The sequence below is a fragment of the Cetorhinus maximus genome, chromosome 27 (assembly GCF_964194155.1).
Source record: "Cetorhinus maximus chromosome 27, sCetMax3.hap1.1, whole genome shotgun sequence".
NCBI classification, from domain to species: domain Eukaryota; kingdom Metazoa; phylum Chordata; class Chondrichthyes; order Lamniformes; family Cetorhinidae; genus Cetorhinus; species Cetorhinus maximus.
In genome coordinates this window covers 30,015,068-30,036,128 of record NC_135905.1, presented here as the reverse complement: position 1 = coordinate 30,036,128, position 21,061 = coordinate 30,015,068, and the positions used below count along the sequence as shown (strand labels likewise).

The 21,061-nt window shown below is 44.2% G+C and overlaps 1 protein-coding gene across 1 annotated transcript in view; it reads right to left on the bottom strand.

Annotated features, from left to right (window-relative positions):
* Positions 1-11,481, bottom strand: part of LOC144668685 (neurotrypsin) — a 42,288-nt gene extending 30,807 nt beyond the window's left edge. Inside the window, exons 1-5 of the mRNA XM_078530994.1 lie at positions 11,396-11,481; positions 11,028-11,067; positions 6,890-7,132; positions 4,368-4,506; positions 475-653 (exon numbers count right to left, since the gene is read on the bottom strand). Coding sequence (XP_078387120.1) covers positions 475-653; positions 4,368-4,506; positions 6,890-7,132; positions 11,028-11,067; positions 11,396-11,452 — 658 coding nt within the window. The 5' untranslated portion in view covers positions 11,453-11,481. The remainder of the gene's footprint in view (positions 1-474; positions 654-4,367; positions 4,507-6,889; positions 7,133-11,027; positions 11,068-11,395) is intronic.
* Between the last annotated feature and the right edge of the window lie 9,580 nt (positions 11,482-21,061).

The window sequence follows — 21,061 nt, the reverse complement described above, 5'->3', positions numbered from 1 at the left end:
TGATTGAAACTTACAGAATACTGAAAGGCCTGGATAGAGTGGACGTGGGGAAGGTGTTTCCATTAATAGGAGAGACTAGGACCCGAGGGCACAGCCTCAGAGTAAAGGGAAGACCTTTTAGAACAGAGATGAGGAGAAACTTCTTTAGCCAGAGAGTGGAGAATCTATGGAATTCATTGCCACAGAAGGCTGTGGAGGCCAGGTCATTGAGTGTATTTAAGACCGAGATAGATAGGTTCTTGATTGGTAAGGGGATCAAAGGTTACGGGGAGAAGGCGGGAGAATGGGGTTGAGAAACTTATCAGCCATGATTGAATGGCGGAGCAGACTCGATGGGCCGAATGGCCTAATTTCTGCTCCTATGTCTTATGGTCTTATGTTACATTATATAATAATAATAAATATCAACTGTTTTTCTTCACAAATCCATTGATTCCAGTTAAATTTTCTGAGGAGTTTACTTCTGATCTTTACCTTCTGGAAGTCCACACACAACTCCTGCATCATTGCCATGTCTGCAAACTCCATTTGCTAATGTGCTGTTTCTACACTCCAGCAAGGCTGTCTCGTCACCACGGCAGTGAACCACATCCATATGTACGGGGCCTGATCCCGCGCCAAAGAATGAATTCTTCTTGCCAACGCCTATTTCACTGTGAATGCAAGCGACAGAAGAGAAAGTTAGGATGGGGAGGAAAGGAAGGGTTAAGAGGTCACAGCGAGAAAAGGGGTTAATGGAGAGAATGGAAAGAGTGGGATGGTGGAAGAGGATAAGAGGGAAATGGAAAGGAAGTGACGACTAGTTATTTCATGAGTAGAATTGTTCACACTGCATGTTTTGGAGATTAATTTCCGCTGAATTATTTTTAACGTGCTAACTAATAAATGTGTGCTATTTTGATGTAGCCGTTAACTTTCTAAAAATAAATAGGCTAATGACTGCAGTAAAACAATGTAGAAATTTAACAGGGATGTTAATCAATGAACTAAAAATAGCAACAGAAATGAAGCTCCTTTTGTAGATTTGATAAATAATTACTGTTTCTCTTTTCATTGGATTACATTTCCTCAGGTTATTTCAATCCTGAAAGCAATCATAGGGTTAAAATGACCTGAGACAGGCCATATCACCCCTATGGGTCACTCCAGTATCTTGTATTCCCTTTCCCCACAGTATGTTAATCCTATTATACCGACACAGAGAGCAACAGATAGCTCCTGGAACAGTACTCAACTTCTTCTATCTCCAGTACCACAGGGATAGGAAATGGCCATTTGGCCCCCTTAAGCCTGTTCTTCCAGTTCATGAGATCATGGATGATCTGCAATCGACCTCCATTTTTACCCACCTTCACTTTATTTTTAATTCTTTCATGGGATGTGGGCGTCGCTGACAAGTTACCCACCCCTAAATACCCTTGAACTGAGAGGTTTCCTAGGCCATCTCAGAGGGCAGTTAAGAGTCAACTACATTTTTAAAAATTCATCTACAGGGTGTTGCTGGCGAGGCCAGCATATATTGCCCATCCCTAATTGTCCCTTGAGAAGGTGGTGGTGAGCTGCCTTCTTGAACCGCTGCAGTCCATGTGGTGTAGGTACACCCACAGCGCTGTTAGGGAGGGAGTTCCAGGATTCTGACCCAGCGACAGTGAAGGAACGGCGATATATTTCCAAGTCAGGATGGTGTGTGGCTTGGAGGGGAACTTGCAGGTGGTGGTTCCCATGTGTCTGATGCCCTTGCCTTGTAGGTGGTAGTGGTTGTGGGTTTGGAAGGTGCTGCCTAAGGAGCCTTGATGAGTTTCTGTGTTGTGGATCTGGAGTCACAAGTACACCAGGCCAGGCAAGGATGGCAGATTTCCTTCCCTAAAGGGCACTAGTGACCCAGATGGGTTTTTACAACAACTGATGATAGTTGTCATGGTCACCATTACTGAGACTACCTTTAGATTCCAGATTTTATTTATTTTAAAGTCAACCAGCTGCCCTGATGGGATTTGAACCCATGTTCCCAGAGCATTAGCCTGGGTCTCTGAACTACTAGAGCAGTAACATTACCACTATGCCACCATCATCCTCATCATATCCTTATTACATTTAATAGATTTTTGTTAAGCAACCTCAAATTTAAAATTAACAATAGCAGCAATTGCCCTTTGTGATCTCCTGTAACAGAAGTGTAACACTTCAATGGTGTGTCACATTGGACGGTCAACCTAAAGTTCTGGGCTTCAGGCCTGGTGTAGGTTTGGAATTTACAACCGTATGAACCATAGGCAAGAGTGCAACCAACTGAGCCACAGCTGATACATAAGGTACATTCACAACATCATTGCTTGGCTGTGTTATTTAGTTATGTTCTAACCATTTCTATGAGGAAAGGTCTTGATTCCAGTATGGAACATATAAAGTATAAATATATATAGTGTATGTAAAGTATAATATAAGTAATATATAAAAAATAATCCCACATCCTTGAGATTGCTGTGCCCAACATTTGATTTACTATTCATTTCATGTTACAGACAAATGTTGTAAATATAGATTGGAACAAAATTGCTTTTGAGGGTGTCATAGTGTTCACAATGTAACAGCTCTGCTGTGGAGACCTCCAGCCATGGGCATGTATCATAAAATCTTCTGCCTGAATTAAAGGAGAAGCCAGAGGGGAACCAGTCTGTATTACAGAGATATACAGGAGCTAGGGTCAGTACTGAGAGTAACTGCAGACTTCAACACCCCAAAGTGTTCAGCTTCGTATCTCAAAGTGGGCCTAGAAAGGGAACACTAGGAATACTGACCCCATTGTGATACTGATTCGATTTTAACTCAAATGGCGGGCGTGATGTTCATCTTGGGCAATAGTGAGTCAGCAGCTGGTTTTATACTGGGGTGTGCCAGTCGATTGTCTAACGTTGTTCTGTCCTCAAGATGACCATCACCCCCAAAAGTCAAGCTTGATTTCAGCCTTTGTCTTTTTCCCTGAAGTCTACTATAGGAACAATAGTCAAATCCATTAGAAAAGTGTGTATGTGGTAGGGCTTGTGTTTGGGATTCGAGGTGCCAATTTTCATTGAAATTTCAATAAGCCTGCAAAAGGGAGATAGAATGAAACATACACGTTAAGTTTGGTTGTCTACCTTCAGACCAGGAAATACCGATGGTACAGAGAGAACAACATACAATAAACTACATTTGAATTCGTGAATCATAGAATTTTACAACATGAAAAGTGGCCACTCAGCCCATCGTGCCTTTGCTGGCTCTTTGGAGCTATCCAATTAGACTTGCAGCCCTGCTCTTTCCCCATAGCCCCGCCAAGTTTTCTGTTTCATGTGTACAACCAAATCCCTTTTGGAAGTTGCTATTTAATATGCTTCCGCCAAACTTTCAGGCAGTACAATCCAGAATGTAACAACTCACTACGTTAAATAAATTCTCCTTATCTTTCCTCTGATGTAAGTAAGTTTGGTCTGGATATTAAAAGTTTGAACAGTTCTCCCTTTCTGGACTCTGCTCATGTTGGGTTACATCTCTGGCCCAAAAGATTGCCTGCTTGGGGACCTCTGTAATTTTTTATTCTTTCATGGGATGTGGGCGTCACTGGCAAGGCCAACAATTGTTGCCCATTCCTAACTGCCCTTGAACTGGGTGGCTTGCTAGACCATTTCAGGGGGCAGCTAAGAGTCAACCACACTGCTGTGTGGGTCTGGAGTTACATCTGGGTCAGACCTGGTAAGGAGGGCAGATTTCCTTCCCTGAAGGACATTAGTGAACCAGATGGGTTTTTACAACAATTGATGATAGTTTCATGGTCACCATTACTGAGACTAGCTTTGAATTCCAGGTTTTTTATTAATTAATTGAATTTAAATTCCATCAGCTGTCATGGTATTATTTGAATCCACAGGGCCTCTGGATCACTAGCCCAGTGACATTTCCACTACTTCATCACCTCCCCAGCTGCTCTGCTTTAGTAATGTACAAACAGGTTCCTTCCTCAGCTTTCAGTTGGCACACTATCTAAGCATGGCACGAGTGTACTTGTTCTCTGGCTAACGCAGCACAGGTCCAATTGGCTCAGCCACTTTATACACCCAGCTTCAGTAAACTTTGTCATTTAAAAACAGTGAAAGGATCAATGAGACAAATCTAGCAGCCCCTCACCCAACCAGCAATGACATGGTTCAAAACTGATGCAAACAATTCCTGCTGTGGTAGAGTAAAAACACTGTCTATAAAGTGACTAAACATTGAACAGTACGATACCAAGAGCTGTATGTTGCTCCAGAGGTTTAATATAACCTTGGCAACACCTGTAATTACTATGTTCAGGATAATTGCTGGATGTATTGTTCCAACATTCATACCTCAAGCCTAGCTGGCGACAGACCACACTGGCATCTCTATCATCCCAATTGTTGTCACAGACAGTGCCCCATTGTCCATTGTAAAGTAGCTCCACCCTTCCCTCATGTTGGCTGGCTCCTCCACTCAATCGGATAGCACCTTAAAAATCCAGGAAAACTATGAACAGCCTTTTGTCCTTTGAGAAGTAACAACTCCTTAATCAAAATAAATTGGTGCACATTATACAGACCAAAAATATTTCAAACCAGTTATTGAAAATGTTGGAAATACATAAGCAACCACTAAAATTCTCCTAAAGCATCTTAACCCACCACTAATTGCATGCTGATTTTGCCCTCGCATTACTGGTGTCTCGATAATCCTGCACTCCTGGGCCACATCACAGTATTCCACCTACCAGCACAAACAGTGCGGTGTAACTCCACCAGCACCAATGCAGCTCCGTTTAATGACCTTTTCAGAGGTGACCTCATTGCCGATGCATCGCTGCTGCCACAGCATAGCCACAGCCAATGCACCACTTGCTGTTTCCGAGACTTAGGCTGATAGGCATTTGTAGAATCAATTGAATAATAAACCTGATATCAAATTTAAGAATGCACATGAGTTGGCAAGACAGACTCGAGTGGACGGCAGCATTATTCAGCCAGGCTGACTGGGAAGGTCAAATTCAACTTGAAAATTCTATTGTTCCATAAATCTCACTTTTGGCTCCCAGATCCTTTCTTGAAAGACTTGTTGGTATTCAGTAAGTTCGCTCAGGTCGAGAGAGGATTCTTTGAGGCGAGTGGCCTCGGAATCTCCATTCGCTTGGCTTATTAAGGAAGCGAGAAGGTGAGCCATACAGTTTAGGACGTGCAGGTTGATTCCTGTTCGATGTTGGGGCAGCTGCTTTCAGCTTGAGTGGCAGCACGAGGTGCTACGATTGCCATCCCTTGATTAGGAAGGGGTGAATGGGGGAAGGGTCAACATTCGATTGGTTTCCAGAAATATCCAGCAAGAAATACACTATCTGGACATACTTCTGAAGGAAGGATGTGAAAGCAAGAGAGCAGAGAATGTTCAGCATAAAGACCCTCAAGGTGAGAAAGAGTGAAAATTGGCAGGGAGGTGGGGGAATGTTCAAAACATGTACGTGTTTTTTTTATTAATTCAAGGGATGTGGGCTTCACTGGCTGGGCCAGCATTTATTGCCCATCCCTAATTGCCCTTGAGAAGGTGGTGGTGAGTTGCCTTTTTGAACCGCTGCAGTCCATGTGGTGTAGGTACACCCACAGTGCTGTTGGGAGGGAATTCCAGGATTTTGACCCAGCGACAGTGAAGGAACGGCCGATATATTTCCAAATCAGGATGGTGAGTGGCTTGGAGGGGAACTTTCAGGTGGTGGTGTTCCCATCTTTCTGTCGCCCTTGTCCTTCTAGATGGCAATGGTCGTGGGTTTGGAAGATGGTCTCGAAGGAGCCTTGGTGCATTTCTGCAGTGCATCTTGTAGATGGTACACACTGCTGCCACTGTGCGTCAGTGGTGGATGGAGTGAATGTTTGTGGATGGGGTGCCAATCAAGTGGGCTGCTTTGTCCTGGACGATGTCAAGCTTCTTGAGTGTTGTGGGAGCTGCACTCATCCAAGCAATTGGGGAGTATTCTATCACACTTCTTTAGTATATGTCACATATTTTCGCCAAATGTTCCTACTCTTTCTATCTACAGGTTCCCCCACCTTTCTAATTAAATTGGTTTCCACAGTATATCCTCACATTGAACCTTTTCACTCCTTAATTACAAGATATCTGAAAGAGTTACTTTTTTAATAATCTAAGTATCTTTCCTTGTTTGGCATAGCAACTGATCAAACTTCATCCTGTACCTCTCTGTCCTCCATCCCCAATTATTGACAGTTGCCCCTTCCCCAGTGGAGAGAGGAGGACTTGGCGCTTGTAGTACTTAAAGTTTCCACCCAAGAAGTGTCTGCTGATCAACTCTATCATAAATAGTGCAACTCAGCCACCCCACAACAGAGTTTGAGCTTGACTAGCTTAGATGACGACAGGCCACACTGGCACCTCCATCGCCCCAATTCTTGGGATGCGTGAAATAGGGCTTAGTCTTGCCAATTTTTCCTCTATCTTGAGGTGAAAAATTGCTGCTGTGCAAGTATTCTGTGGAGCACACCCTTCCATTGCTAAGCTAAAAGCAACCCTCACACCAGTTGCTAAGCATCCTGGCAGATCCTTTTCCAGGGTGCTCAATGTTTGATTGGTTATCCCTTGAATTTTACATTCCTTCCAACCCTTCCCAAGCCACACATCATCCGCTTGGCAGTGAAGGCGAGTGGGCCTTACTCCAAGAACTGGCCCATGGGATTTTAATTCCTTCATCAAGGAAGAAAGCATGGCTTAGCCCTCCTTTCAATTTTATTTTCCTTCTTGCCTAGATCCACATTGTGGAGTCCAATACATATCGTGGAATCTGTCCACCCATTTTAATGGTTGCGATGAGTGTAAAGATAACCAAACTGTTTACCGTGATTGCAGTCACATTCTGACCAGCTTATTGACCCCGTTTTCTTCCTGTAGAAACACCACGGAATGGTTTCACCATCGGGATTGCGGCAGAAATTGTGGTCACCAAGGCCCTTGTTGGGATACTGCTGGACATAGTCTGGGAATTCTGTCCACTTCAGACACTCTTCTCCAGTCACAGTGAATGTCACTGACCTGGTATAATGACCCAGCTTGGTGAAACTGCCTGAGCACCAGCTAACAGCTGTGGAAACAAAGGATGTATCAAGGAATTAGGTTTGTTCTTCACCCATTTTACACCGTTAAAGAGGGCTGGCAAGTAATTTGCTCCCAGGAACCTACCAACTCTGCTTGTAATCCAACCACTAAGAGGTGTTTGAGAATGTATTACTTTCTGCTAAACCCTTCCAATTCCTTGTGCAAAGTTTCTAAACTTTAATCATCCCTGTTCTCTCGTTGTACATAATGTCTATTGGCATCACTGTGTCAACTAATTAATGAAAGACTTGCATTTATAAAGTGCCTTTCACAAAGCCCTTTCCAGCCAATTAAGTACTTTTGAAGTATAGTTACTGTTATAATGTAAGAAACACAGCAGCCAATTTGCACACAGCAAGCTCCCACAAGCCGTAATGTGATAATGAGCAGATAATCTTTTAGCGATGTCGATTAAGGACAAATATTGACCAGGACGCCAGGGAGAACTCCCCCGGTCTTCTTCAAAATAATGCCATGGGATCTTATACATGGGGCCTCCATTTGACATCTCATCGGAGAGACCACTTCAGACAGTGCAGCACTCCCTCAGTGCTGTATTAATCTAGATTTTTACGCTTTAGTCTCTGGAGTGGGATTTGAACCCACAGCGATCTGACACAGGGACAGGAATGCTACCAAATGAGCAACCATTAACACAATGGGTTGGGGGCAGGGACAGGAGTAAAACAAACAGTCTACCTTACAGCAAATAAAGTCTTTTGCAGCCCCCATTGTATAAGAAGAACAGAGAACTCAAAATGTGGGGAACCATGAATATTAGCCAGCCTCTTACAACTCCTTGGTTCAGCATATTAGACCATCTGTATCCTTAGCAAACAAGCTACTCAGAAAAATACCAGCAGAATTCTCGTATATATAAAAAAAAGAGTCTCACAACACAGGCAGATTTTAAAAGTTACAAGAAATATGAATCGTCTTTCAAAGCTGAAATATGTTGGATCCAAAAGGATAACACTTTCTACAGCATATCATAGAATTATAGAATGTTATAGCACACGGAAGGGGACCATTCAGCCTGTCGTCTCCATGCTGAAGGAGCAATTCACCTTGTGCCATTCCCTTGCCTTCTCCCTCCAGACATGCAAATTTTTCCTTTTCAGATAATGATTCAATTCTCCTTTGAAGCCTCGTTTGAACCTGCCTCCATCCCACTCTCCCACTAGCATTCCAGATCCTAACCACTCGCTGTGTGAATAAGTCTTCCCTCATGTCACCATTGCTTCTTTTGCCAATTACCTTAAATCTGTGCCCTCTCGTTCTTGATCCTTCCACCAATGGGAACAGCTTTTCCCTATCTACTCTGTCCAGACCCCTCATGCTTTTGAATACCTCCAGCAAATCTAATCTCAACCTTCTCTTCCCCAAGAAGAACAGTCCCAACTTCTCCAATCTATCTACGTGACTGAAGTTCCTCATCCCTAGAACTACCCTCATGAATCTTTTCTGCACCCTATCTAATGCCTTCACAACCTTGTTAAAGTGCAGTACTCAGAGCTGTGACAATACTCCAGGTGAGACTGAACCAGTGTTTTGGAACAGATGTTCGGTGCACACATGTATCTTAGAGTAGATTAAATTACTCCATTAGGGACATTGAGGAACCACATCAAACAAAGTATAAAATATTTTAAAAGAAAAATTTCCACTTACGTTGTTTACTCACATCTTCAAAATGTTCCAAAGTGCTTTACAACGGAAAGATTGCTTTTTGAAATGCAATCATGGTTTTTATGTAGATAAGTACGGCAGCCAATTTTGGAACAGCAAAGCTATACACTTAGCAAATACATGGATGGCCAGGCAATCAATTTTTAGTCAAAACATTGGTCCAAAACACTGGGGGGGGTTTTCCTGAATGGTGCTACAGATCTTTTATGTCCACTTGAGAGGGCAGACAGAGGCTTGGTTTAACATCTCTGGAAGATGGCAATCCAGACATGCAGCACTCTCTCAGTACTGCCCCACAGTATCAGGCTAGATTATGCGGTCACGTCTATAGAGGGGTTTTAGCCAAACTGCAATACCGGAAAAATGGTGTATTTAGACTCTGTTAAACAAAGTTCCTTAATATATGGCAAGTGCCTTAATCCCAGAAAATGGGAGAATTCTTACTGATGCTGATGTCCTGGTAGCTGTACAGGTCAGACCGGGATCTTGATTGAGCTCACTTTAGGCATTCAACTTGCTAGGGTGAGCATCATAGACAACATAAACATAATTTCACAATGGGTACTGTTCAAAAACGAGATCCTCTGCTTTGATATTAAGATGCATTTGAATCTGGGGGATCAGCTTGCCCCCATGTTTTTACTCAAACTGAATCCCTACTGAATAGGACAGGGTGTAAACTTTGCTAATGGGAAGCACACGAGGTGAACAGCTTTGCTTCCTCCTCTAGGCACAAAGCTCCATTCCTGCAGTTACAAATAGCACCATTCACCTCCGCTAGACCTCTTTGTTGCAATGCACAATACCCAGCATGTGTTGTTCATTGTGACTTAGTGGGTAGCATTCTCAGTGCTAACTCAGGAGGCTGCTGCTTCAAGCTCCACTCCAAAGACTAAAGTGCAAAAACCAAGGCTGACACCCAGTGAGGAAGTGCTGCACTGTTAGAGGTGCTGCCTTTTGGATGAGATTGTAAACCTCTCTAGCGGATGTGAAGGATCTCATGGTGCTATTTAAAGAAGAGCAGAGGAGTTATTCCCATGCCCTAGCCAATATTAATTCTTCAATCAACTAAAAAAAAACAGATTATCTGTCATTAACAGAATGCTGACTGTGGGAGCTTGCTGTGCACAAACTGGCCCATGTGTTTCCTACATTACAGTAGTAACTATGCTTCAAAAACTAATTCATTGGCTGTAAAGGATTTGGGACATCAGAAGATGATGCAGGTAACATATAAATGCAAGTCTATATTTTCTTTTTAAAACCTTTGACAGACTCAAAAAATCCAGCTTGAATGACAATTTCTTGAATTGAAAAGAATCCCCACCCACCCCCAACTCCACTACAGAACATGTTGGGAATGGGTTGATATGTGTGTCTGTGTCTGTGTGTGTATGTCTGTGTTTGCGTATTTGTGTGTTTGTGTATGCATGTATTTGTGTTTGTGTATAGGTGTGGGTGTGTGTTTGTGTATAAAGGGAATACAGAAACACAAATGGACCATTCAATCCCTGGAGCTTGTTCCGCCTATCTGTGAAATCTCACCCAGAATTATATTATTTGAACCTATTAGAACCATTTCGTCATTGAACTTGTTTGATCTTCCAATTGGAGAAATAAAAACATTGCTCCCAGCAAGTAACCGCCCTTGCACCAGCCCAGCTTCACTCCTTCCTGATGGGAAGATCCAAGTAATGTAGGAACATGTTGAATTGCACAAAAAACCCATTTATTCTTCCAACCAGTTTTACGATAATGACAGGAACGGCTAATCAGACTGGCAACTTGCATTTCCAAACTAAACACTTAACTAGGCACTCATCCTTCTTTACTTTTAACAGTGTTATTTTCAATAATAAATTATTTTATAACAAATTAATGAAAACAAACCTGGATGTGGGTAAAATTTACAATGTGACTTGTGTCTATTTCATGCTGAGGGGAAGGCTCTGAGATCTGATGAGGTACGATAAATAAATATTTGTAATATGTTTATATTTTCAATTATGTTTTGTATTAAGCTATTCCTGCATTACAACACTGACTACACTTCAACAGCACTCCACTGGCTGTAAAGCGCTTTTGGGACATCCTGAGGTTGTGAAGGGTGCTATATAAATGCAACTCTTTTTTAATAAACGTACAAACGGTGTCTGAGCATCTGACAATGTTTAACGCTTCAAACGTGTTACCTGAGAGATGGTTGTCTTTCGCTTGATGGGTGTCTGCACTCTGGAAATGAAGACAACGTTATTAAAACATGAATTAATCCAGTGCAAGATCTGTCCATCTGTCTGCAGACCGGTGCGTTTAGAATCTGCAGCATCTCCGCCCCAGACCCCAGCATGCAGGGTCAGGTCTAAGATTCAAGCTACACCAAATAAACTGGGGGCATTGGGGCGAGCAAAGAGCAAGGGTTATCAGACACAGGGACATGCAGATAGAATGCAATTTGTTCCTCTTTTCTAATCGTTATAACTTCAGCAGAGTGTGCAAATGAAAGGGTGCGCTCCCATTTGCGATCTGATTTCCAAAGTAATGGATTAAGCTGCAATCTTACCTCGGCGCCCACCAGACAGTAACACAGGAGCGTGGAGAGGACAGAAACCAATACCATTCTGAAGTCACATCCTAATCCGGACTCCCGAGCTGCGACCACCCCGCTGAGATGTCTGTAGTCAGAATGAAGCAATTTCCTGGGCAGCTTTCTCGTGATTGCTACAGGGAATTGCCACACTTTGAGAGGAGAGACCTGACCCCAGGCAACAGACGTGTGCTCAGAGCCAAGTCTCCAGTAAGTGACTGTGCACAGCCAGACCTGCAGAGAGAGAGAGAGAGAGAGAGTGTGTGGGAGCTCAGTGAATGGGTGGGACCCGACCGAGTACAAAACAAAAACCCATCAGACTGCAGATAATCTCAGCACATCGGCACAATCCGCCTCTCGCTTTCGCCACAGCCCAATTATTGGCGAAAGGGTTAGGATTCCCCCACCCCCGCGCCATTGCCTCACCTGAATCTGAGCCCTTTGCACACAGGCTCGGGTTTGAGTGGATATCAGGGAGCTGCGCCCTTACACCTTTCCACCCCAAATTTTAAATGGAGAGCACAGCACAGGAGCAGGCCATTCAGCCCAACCACTTCATGCTGTTCATTCCTCCTGGAAAATCAGCATGACCAACTAACTATTCCCTTCTCCCTCCTGCTGTTTATCTAACCTCCCCTTAAATGCATCCATACTATTGGCCTCAACATGTAACAGCAATTCCATCACTTTCCCCACTCTCAGGGTAAAAGAGCTTCTTCTGAAATCCCTATTTGATTTCTCTTGTTTTTCACATTTTTGCTTTGGGACAGAGCTGTCCATTATTCTCACCTTTACACTCACTCTGGACAAATGCTTTGTTTCTTCACTGTAGCCATTACCACACCCTTTGCCTTTTGTACCATGACGCTGTAATTTAACCCTTCCCGCCTTCTACCCTATCTCAGACCTTCCCTTTCGTTCTCCTACCCCTCCCAACAGCATATCCCCACCCTCCTGGTCTGAAGAAGAGTCATGTTCAACTCAAAACATTAACTGTTTCTCTCTCCACAGACACTGCCAGACCTGCTGAGTTTTTCCAGAAGTCTCTGTTTTTATTTCAGATTTCCAGCACCTGCAGTATTTTGTTTTTATCGAAATCTTGGTGACTGTTTGATATTGCTGCCCTCTGGTTCTGCTCTTTCTCATAAATGGGAGTAATCTCTTTCTGTGTATCTACTCGATGAAAATCTTATAAAACTTTAAAGATTTGTATTCAGTCACCCCTGACCTTCTCTTCCCAGCCGTTAACAAACATAAGTCAAAAAATAAGAGACTGCACAGTAGAGCAAAGATTGATGCAGGGCAGAAAGTGGTTTCCCCAGTCTACACTTCAGAATTTGTCATAAGAATGGTTCAGTTCATCACCAGGCCCAAGGGAGATAAACACTTAGGGTTGATCCTTCAGTCCAAACTATGGGACCAATTTTTAAACTAATAATTAAATAAAATTAAGAGCACACCAAGGGTTCAGATGGTCACAGGAAATCCATCCTGTTGAACAGGGGTAAGCTAGACCCAATGTTTCCCCTCTCCTCCCTATATATAGCATAGATTCTCACTAAGCATCCTTTTTTATATTTGTTCATGGGATGTGGGCATCACTGGCTAGGCCAGCATTTATTTCCCATCCCTAATTGACCTTGTTCACAAGGCATTTAAGTGTCATTGCTGTGGGGTCTGGAGTCACATGTAGGCCAGACCAGGTAAGGGCGCTGGTGAGAAGTGACTGAAGCATTCTGGGAGAAGTCACCGCAGCCACCACGACTCAGGAGGAAATCGAGGAGGACCCACTGTCAAAGAATGGAATAGCCCCAAACATTACATTGCTGTAGTGTTTCCATCCCCCCCTCCTCCTCAAACCTAAAAAAAAAGAGAGAGAGGAGAGGCAGTGCCTTCAGGAGTGCACCAGACCTGCGAGGGACACTCTTCTAAAAGTGGATTTTAAAGAAAAAGCAGCTGATTGGTGAGTAAATCCTGGGAGCGAGACTCGGAGGGAGGAGCACCGGAGCGGTGAGTATAAATCTAGCTTACCTCGGGGATTTGCGGCCTTGTCTCCAGGGAGCAGACTCGGAGGGAGGAGCACCGGAACGGTGACCTCGGGGCACAGAGTAACTGAAGCCAAAACTGAAAAAGTGATGTCACAGGAAAGCTGTGACCTGATTGGTTGGTAGGAAATCTGCACCAAATTTGAAAAAAAAACACTGCAAAGCTAATTAATAAATTAATTATCTAAGTAGAGATGGCTGGGCAGGTGATGTGCTGTAGCTGTATGATGTGGGAGCTGGCAGATCCCATTGCGAGCCGCAGTGACCACATCTGCAGCAAGTGTTGGTTGCTGGAGGAACTCTGGCTCAGAATTGATGAGCTGGAGTCCGAGCTCCGGACACTGTGGCACACCCTGGAGGGGGAGAGTTACCTGGACGCTTTGTTACAGGAGGCAGTCACACCCGGTAGATTAAGTACCTCAAGTTCGGTCAGTGGTCAGGGTCAGCAGGGTATGACTGCAAGTGAGGCAGGTAGAAGGATCCTGTGTTCAGGAACAGAGGAGCCTCAGCTCTTGACCTTGTCCAACAGGTACGAGGTACTTGCTCCCTGTGTGGATAAGGAACAGGGCTGTAGGGAGGATGAGCCAGCTGACCACGGCACCATGGCACAGGAGGCCGTTCAAGAGGGGGGAGCAAAAAGACAAGTGGTAGTTGTAGGGGATTCTATAATTAGGGGAATTGATAGCTTCCTTTGTAAGCAGGATCGAGAGTCCCACATGGTATGTTGCCTGCCCGGTGCCAGGGTGAGGGACATCTCTGACCGGCTTGAAAGGATGTTGGAGAGGGAGGGGGAGGATCCAGTTGTTGTGGTCCACGTCGGGACAAATAACATAGGTAAGACTAGAAAAGAGGACCTGTCTGGGGATTATCAGGAACTAGGAACTAAATTAAAGAACAGGTCCTCAAGGATTATAATCTCCGGATTACTAGCCGAGCCACGTGCAAATTGGCATAGGGACGCGAGAATAAGGGAAGTAAACTCGTGGCTAAAGGAGTGGTGCGGGAAAGAGGGGTTCCATTTCGTGGGGCACTGGCATCAGTATTGGAACAGGAGGGATCTGTACCGTTGGGACGGTCTCCACCTGAACCGATCTGGGACCAATGTTCTAGCGAAAAGGGTAAATAGGGTGGTCAACAGGACTTTAAACTAGAAAGTGGGGGGGAGGGAAGGGTAAATCTCCAAGAAGCATGACTAATGGGAAACAAAGCAGCAGGTTAGCATGTGGGGGGGTGGATTCAACTTCATGGAAAATTATGAAAAAACTGAAAAGAAAGGAGAGCCCAGGAGAGGCTATTAAAGTCTCCAGAACACAAAATAGGACAGGGTGTTTGGAAAGGGCTAGGAATCTAACTTCAAATACATCAGATAAAGGGATGACAATGAGAAAGGGGACGGGAAATACAGGACTGAAGGTGTTGTATCTGAATGTGCGCAGTATACAAAATAAGGTAAATGAGTTTGTGGTGCAGATTGAAATTGGCAAATATGACGTGGTGGGCATCACGGAGACATGGCTGCAAGGGGATCAGGGCTGGGAGCTAAATATCCAAGGATATACATCCTATCGAAAAGATAGGCAGGTTGGCAGAGGGGGTGGGGTTGCTTTGTTAGTAAGAAATGAAATTAAATCGATAGCAAGATCAACATAGGGTCAGATGATGTAGAATCTGTGTGGGTAGAGTTGAGGAACCACAAAGGTAAAAAAACCATAATGGGAGTTATGTACAGGCCTCCGAACAGTAGTCAGGATGTGGGGCACAAGATACACCAGGAGATAGAAAAGGCGTGTAAGAAAGGCAAGGTTACAGTGATCATGGGGGATTTCAATATGCAGGTAGACTGGGAAAATCAGGTTGGTAGTGGATCCCAAGAAAAGGAATTTGTGGAATGTCTACAAGATGGCTTTTTGGAGCAGCTTGTGGAGCCCACTAGGGAACAGGCAATTCTAGATTTAGTGATGTGTAATGAGGCAGATTTGATAAGGGAGCTTAAGGTGAAGGAACCCTTAGGAGGAAGTGACCATAATATGATAGAATTTACCCTGCAATTTGAGAGGAAAAATCTGGAATCAGATGTAACAGTATTACAGTTGAATAAAGGTAACTACAGAGGCATGAGGGAGGAGCTGGCCAGAATTGACTGGGAGATGAGCCTAGCAAGAAAGACAGTGGAACAGCAATGGCAGGAGTTTCTGGGAGTAATTTGGGAGACACAGCAAAAATTCATCCCTAGGAAGAAGAAGCATACTAAAGGGAGGACGAGGCAACCATGGCTGACAAGGGAAGTCAGGGACAGCATAAAAGCTAAAGAGAAAGCATACAATGCGGCAAAGAGCAGTGGGAAACCAGGAGATTGGGAAGCCTACAAAGACCAACAGAGGACAACTAAAAAAGAAATAAGGAGGGACAAGATTAAATATGAAGGTAAACTAGCCAGTAATATAAAAGAAGATTGCAAGAGTTTTTTTAGATATATAAAGGGTAAGAGAGAGGCAAAAGTGGACATTGGGCCACTGGAAAATAACGCTGGAGAAGTAGTAGTGGGGAACAAAGAAATGGCGGAGAAACTGAATAGGTACTTTGCGTCAGTCTTCACGGTGGAAGACACGAGTAACATTCCCAAAGTTCAAGAGAGTCGGGGAGCAGAGGTGAATATGGTGGCCATTACCAAGGAGAAGGTGCTAGGAAAACTGAAAGGTCTGAAGGTGGATAAATCACCTGGACCAGATGGATTACACCCCAGAGTTCTGAAGGAGATAGCTGAAGAGATAGTGGAGGCATTAGTGGTGATCTTTCAGGAATCACTGGAGTCAGGGAGGGTCCCAGAGGACTGGAAAATCGCTAATGTAACCCCCCTGTTTAAGAAGGGAGTGAGGCAAAAGACAGGAAATTACAGGCCGATTAGCCTGACCTCGGTCGTTGGTAAGATTTTAGAGTCCATTATTAAGGATGAGTTTTCAGAATACTTGGAAGTGCATGGTAAAATAGGGCAAAGTCAGCATGGTTTCATCAAGGGGAGGTCATGCCTGACAATTCTGTTAGAATTCTTTGAGGAGGTAACGAGTAGGTTAGGCAAAGGAGAGCCAATGGATGTTATCTACTTGGACTTCCAGAAGGCCTTTGACAAGGTGCCGAACAGGAGGCTGCTCGGTAAGATAAGAGCCCATGGTGTTAGAGGCAAGGTACTAGCATGGATAGAAGATTGGCTGTCTGGCAGGAGGCAGAGAGTGGAGATAAGGGGGTCCTTCTCAGGACGGCGGCCGGTGACTAGTGGAGTTGTACGGGGGTCAGTGTTGGGACCACAACTTTTCACTTTATACACTAATGATCTAGATGAAGGAACTGAGGGCATCCAGGCTAAGTTTGTAGATGATACAAAGATAGGTGGAGGGACAGGTAGTATTGACGAGGCGGGGAGTCTGCAGAAGGATTTGGACAGGTTAGGAGAATGGGCAAAGAAGTGGCAGATGGAATACAACATGGGGAAGTGTGAGGTCATGCACTTTGGTAGGAAGAATAGAGGCATAGACTATTTTCTAAATGGGGAGAGAATTCAGAAATCTGGAGTGCAAAGGGACTTGGGAGTCCTAGTCCAGGATTCTCTTAAGGTTAACTTGCAGGTTGAGTCGGTAGTTAGGAAGGCAAATGCAATGTTGGCATTTATTTCGAGAGGACTAGAATATAAATGCAGGGATGTGCTGCTGAGGCTTTATAAGGCTCTGGTCCGACCACATTTAGAATATTGTGAGCAATTTTGGGCCCCGTATCTCAGGAAGGATGTGCTGGCCCTGGAGAGGGTCCAGAGGAGGTTCACGAGAACGATCCCAGGAATGAAAGGCTTAACATATGAGGAACGTTTGAGGACTCTGGGTCTATACTCGATGGGGTTTAGAAGGATGAGGGGGGGATCTGTTTGAAACTTACAGAATACTGAAAGGCCTGGATAGAGTGGACGTGGGGAAGATGTTTCTATTAGTAGGAGAGACTAGGACCCGAGGGCACAGCCTCAGAGTAAAGAAAGACCTTTTAGAACAGCGATGAGGAGAAACTTCTTTAGCCAGAGAGTGGTGAATCTATGGAATTCATTGCCACAGAAGGCTATGGTGGCCAGGTCATTGAGTGTATTTAAGACCGAGATAGATAGGTTCTTGATTGGTAAGGGGATCAAAGGTTACAGGGAGTAGGCGGGAGAATGGGGTTGAGAAACTTATCAGCCATGATTGAATGGCGGAGCAGACTCGATGGGCCGAAGGGCCTAATTTCTGCTCCTATGTCTTATGGTCTAAGTACAGCAGATTTCCTTCCCTAAAGGGCATTAGCGACCCAGATGGGTTTTCAGAACAATCAGCAATGATTTCGTGGTCATCATCAGGCTTTTAATTCCAGATTTTTATTGAATTCAAATTTCACCATCTGCCATAATGGGATTCGAACCCAGGTCCCCAGAGCATTACTCTGGATCTCTGGAATACCAATGACAATACCACTTTGCCGCCTCCACAGTGTATTCTTACTAATTACGTACCCTAATTTCATTGCAAAAGTCACCCTGCACAGGAAACTGGATGGGCTAAAATCCTGAATAATTCACCACCAAATATAGCTTTGTTCATATAAAATATTCTGAATCACTTACCCCTGCTAATCCAAATATAAACTCTCAGCCATTCGACACAGAGGCGAGAGTGCTACCCACTGAGTCATGTCTGACACAGATAAACATTAACAGGGCAGTGAAAAATTGAGTAAACAATTGAGATATTTCTAAAATGTTTTAAACAATGTATGAGTGTAATATTTCAACACTCTCTAAGTCTAAGAGTTGGACATCTATTTCTCTTCAGTTGGTGCCACACTTACCTCTTGAATTACAAGGTTCTAGGTTCAAGTCCCACTCTAGGGATTGAGCACAAAAATTAAGGCTGACTCTCCAGTGCAGTACTGAGGGAGTGCTGCACTGTTGGATGTGTCCTCTTTTGGATGAGGCATTAAACTGAGGCCCCAGTTGCCTGCTGAAGTGAATGTAGAAGATCCTGTGGCACTACTTTGAAGAAGATCAGGGGAGTTTTTCCTGTTGTCCTGGCCAATATTAATCCCTCAATCAACACCACGATAAAACAGGTTATCCGATCGTTATCGCATTGCCATTTGTGGGACCTTGCCGAGTGGAAAATAATTGCCACATTTCCCACATTATAACAGTGACTACACTTCAAAAAATAATTAATTAATGTAAAGTGCTTTGAGACATCCAGTGGTCTTGAAAAGAGCGATATAAACGCAAAACCCTGGAACTCGCTATGCAACCAGAATGTAGGAGCTCCTTTGTCAGATTGCAGAGGTTCAAGAAGACCCGCCATCTTCTGAAAGGTAACTAATGACGGGCAATAGTTACTGGCCTTGCCAGTGATTCTCACATCCCGAGAATTAATTTTAAAAAGGAAGACCTACATAGTGCAATAATAAGTTGGTAACACCTCTTTCTTTGAATCAGTTTGACTTATAATGCTGTCTCTCCCTACAGGGATTATACTCCACACATGCAAGTCCATAAAACATCTGCATTGCTTGCAAGAGCCAAGGATAGAGACGCTCAAATGTATATTCACAGAATCACAGAATCACAGTGCAGAAGAGGCCCTTCAGTCCATCGAGTCTGCACTGACACGGGAGAAACACCTGACCTACCTACCTAATCCCATTTACCAGCACTTGGCCCATAGTCTTGAATGTTATGACGTGCCAAGTGCTCATCCAGGTACATTTTAAAGGGTGTGAGGCAACCCGCCTCCACCACTCTCCCAGGCAGCGCATTCCAGATCATCACCACCCTCTGGGGAAGAAAGTTTTTCCTCACATCCCCCCTAAACCTCCTGCCCCTCACCTTGAACTTATGTCCCCTCATGACTGACCCTTCAACTAAGGAGAACAACTGCTCCCTATCCACCCTGTCCATGCCCCTCATAAACTTGTACACCTCGATCATGTCGCCCCTCAGTCTTCTCTGCTCCAGTGAAGACAACCCAAGTGTATCCAACCTCTCTTCATAACATAAATGTTTCAGCCCAGGCAATCTCCTAGTGAATCTCCTCTGCACCCCCTCCAGTGTAATCAGATCCTTCCTATAATGTGGCGACCAGAACTGCACACAGTACTCCAGCTGTGGCCTCACCAAGGTGCTATACAAATCCAACATAACCTCCCTACTTTTGTAATCTATGCCTCGATTGATAAAGGCAAGTGTCCCAAATGCCTTTTTCACCACCCCACTAACATGCCCCTCCGCCTTCAGAGATCTATGGACACACACGCCAAGGTCCCTTTGTTCCTCAGAACTTCCTAGTGTCATGCCGTTCATTGAATACTTCCTTGTCAAATTACTCCTTCCAAAGTGTATCACCTCACACTTTTCAGGGTTAAATTCCATCTGCCACTTATCTGCCCATTTGACCATCTCGTCTATATCTTCCTGTAGCCCAAGGCACTCAACCTCGCTGTTAACTACCCGGCCAATCTTTGTGTCATCCGCAAATTTACTAATCCTACCCTCCACATAGTCATCTATGTCGTTTATATAAATGACAAATAATAGGGGACTGAGCACAGATCCCTGTGGTACGCCACTGGACACTGGCTTCCAATCACTAAAGCATCCTTCTGTCATCACCCTCTGTCTCCTACAACTAAGCCAATTTTGAATCCACCTTATCAAATTACCCTGTATCCCATGTGCATTTGCCTTCTTTATAAGTCTCCCATGTGGGACCTTGTCAAAGGCTTTGCTGAAATCCATATAAACTACATCAACTGCACTACCCTCATCTACACACCTGGTCACCTCCTCAAAAAATTCAATCAAATTTGTTAGGCATGACCTCCCTATGACAAAGCCATGCTGACTATCCCTGATCAAACCTTGCCTCTCCAAGTGGAGATAGGTTGAGTAATTATTTCTAATTCTTTCATGGGATATGGCCAGTATTTGTTACTCTTGAACTGAGTGGATTGCCAGTGTATTTCAAAGGGCAATTAAGAGTCAACCACATTACTGTGAATCTGGAGTCACATGTAGGCCAGATTAGGTAAGGATGGCAGATTTCTTTCCCTAAAGGGCTTTAGTGAACCAGATAGGCTTTCATAACAATCAATAATAGTTTCATGGTGACCATTAGAGGGTAGCTTTCAATTCCATGTTTTATTTTATTGATTTTAAATTCCACCAGCTGCTGCCATGGTGGAACTTGAACCCATGTCCCATGGTGGACAGGCTTTGAGGAGTCAAGTGGTGAGTTGCTCTCTGCAAAATTCCCAGCTTCTGACCTGCATTTGTAGGCATAGTATTCACATGGCTAGTCCAGTTCAGTTTTGGCCGATGGTAACCCCCAGGATGTTGGTAGTGGGGGAATTCAGTGATGGTAATGCCCTTGAATGTCAAGAGAAGATGATTGGATTCCCTCTTGTTGGAAATGGTCAATGCCTGGCACTTGTGTGGCGTGAATGTTACTTGCCACTCGTCAGCCCAAGCCTGGATATTGTCCAGGTCTTGCTGCATTTGGACATGGTCTGCTTCAGTATCTGAGGAGTCACAAATGGTGCT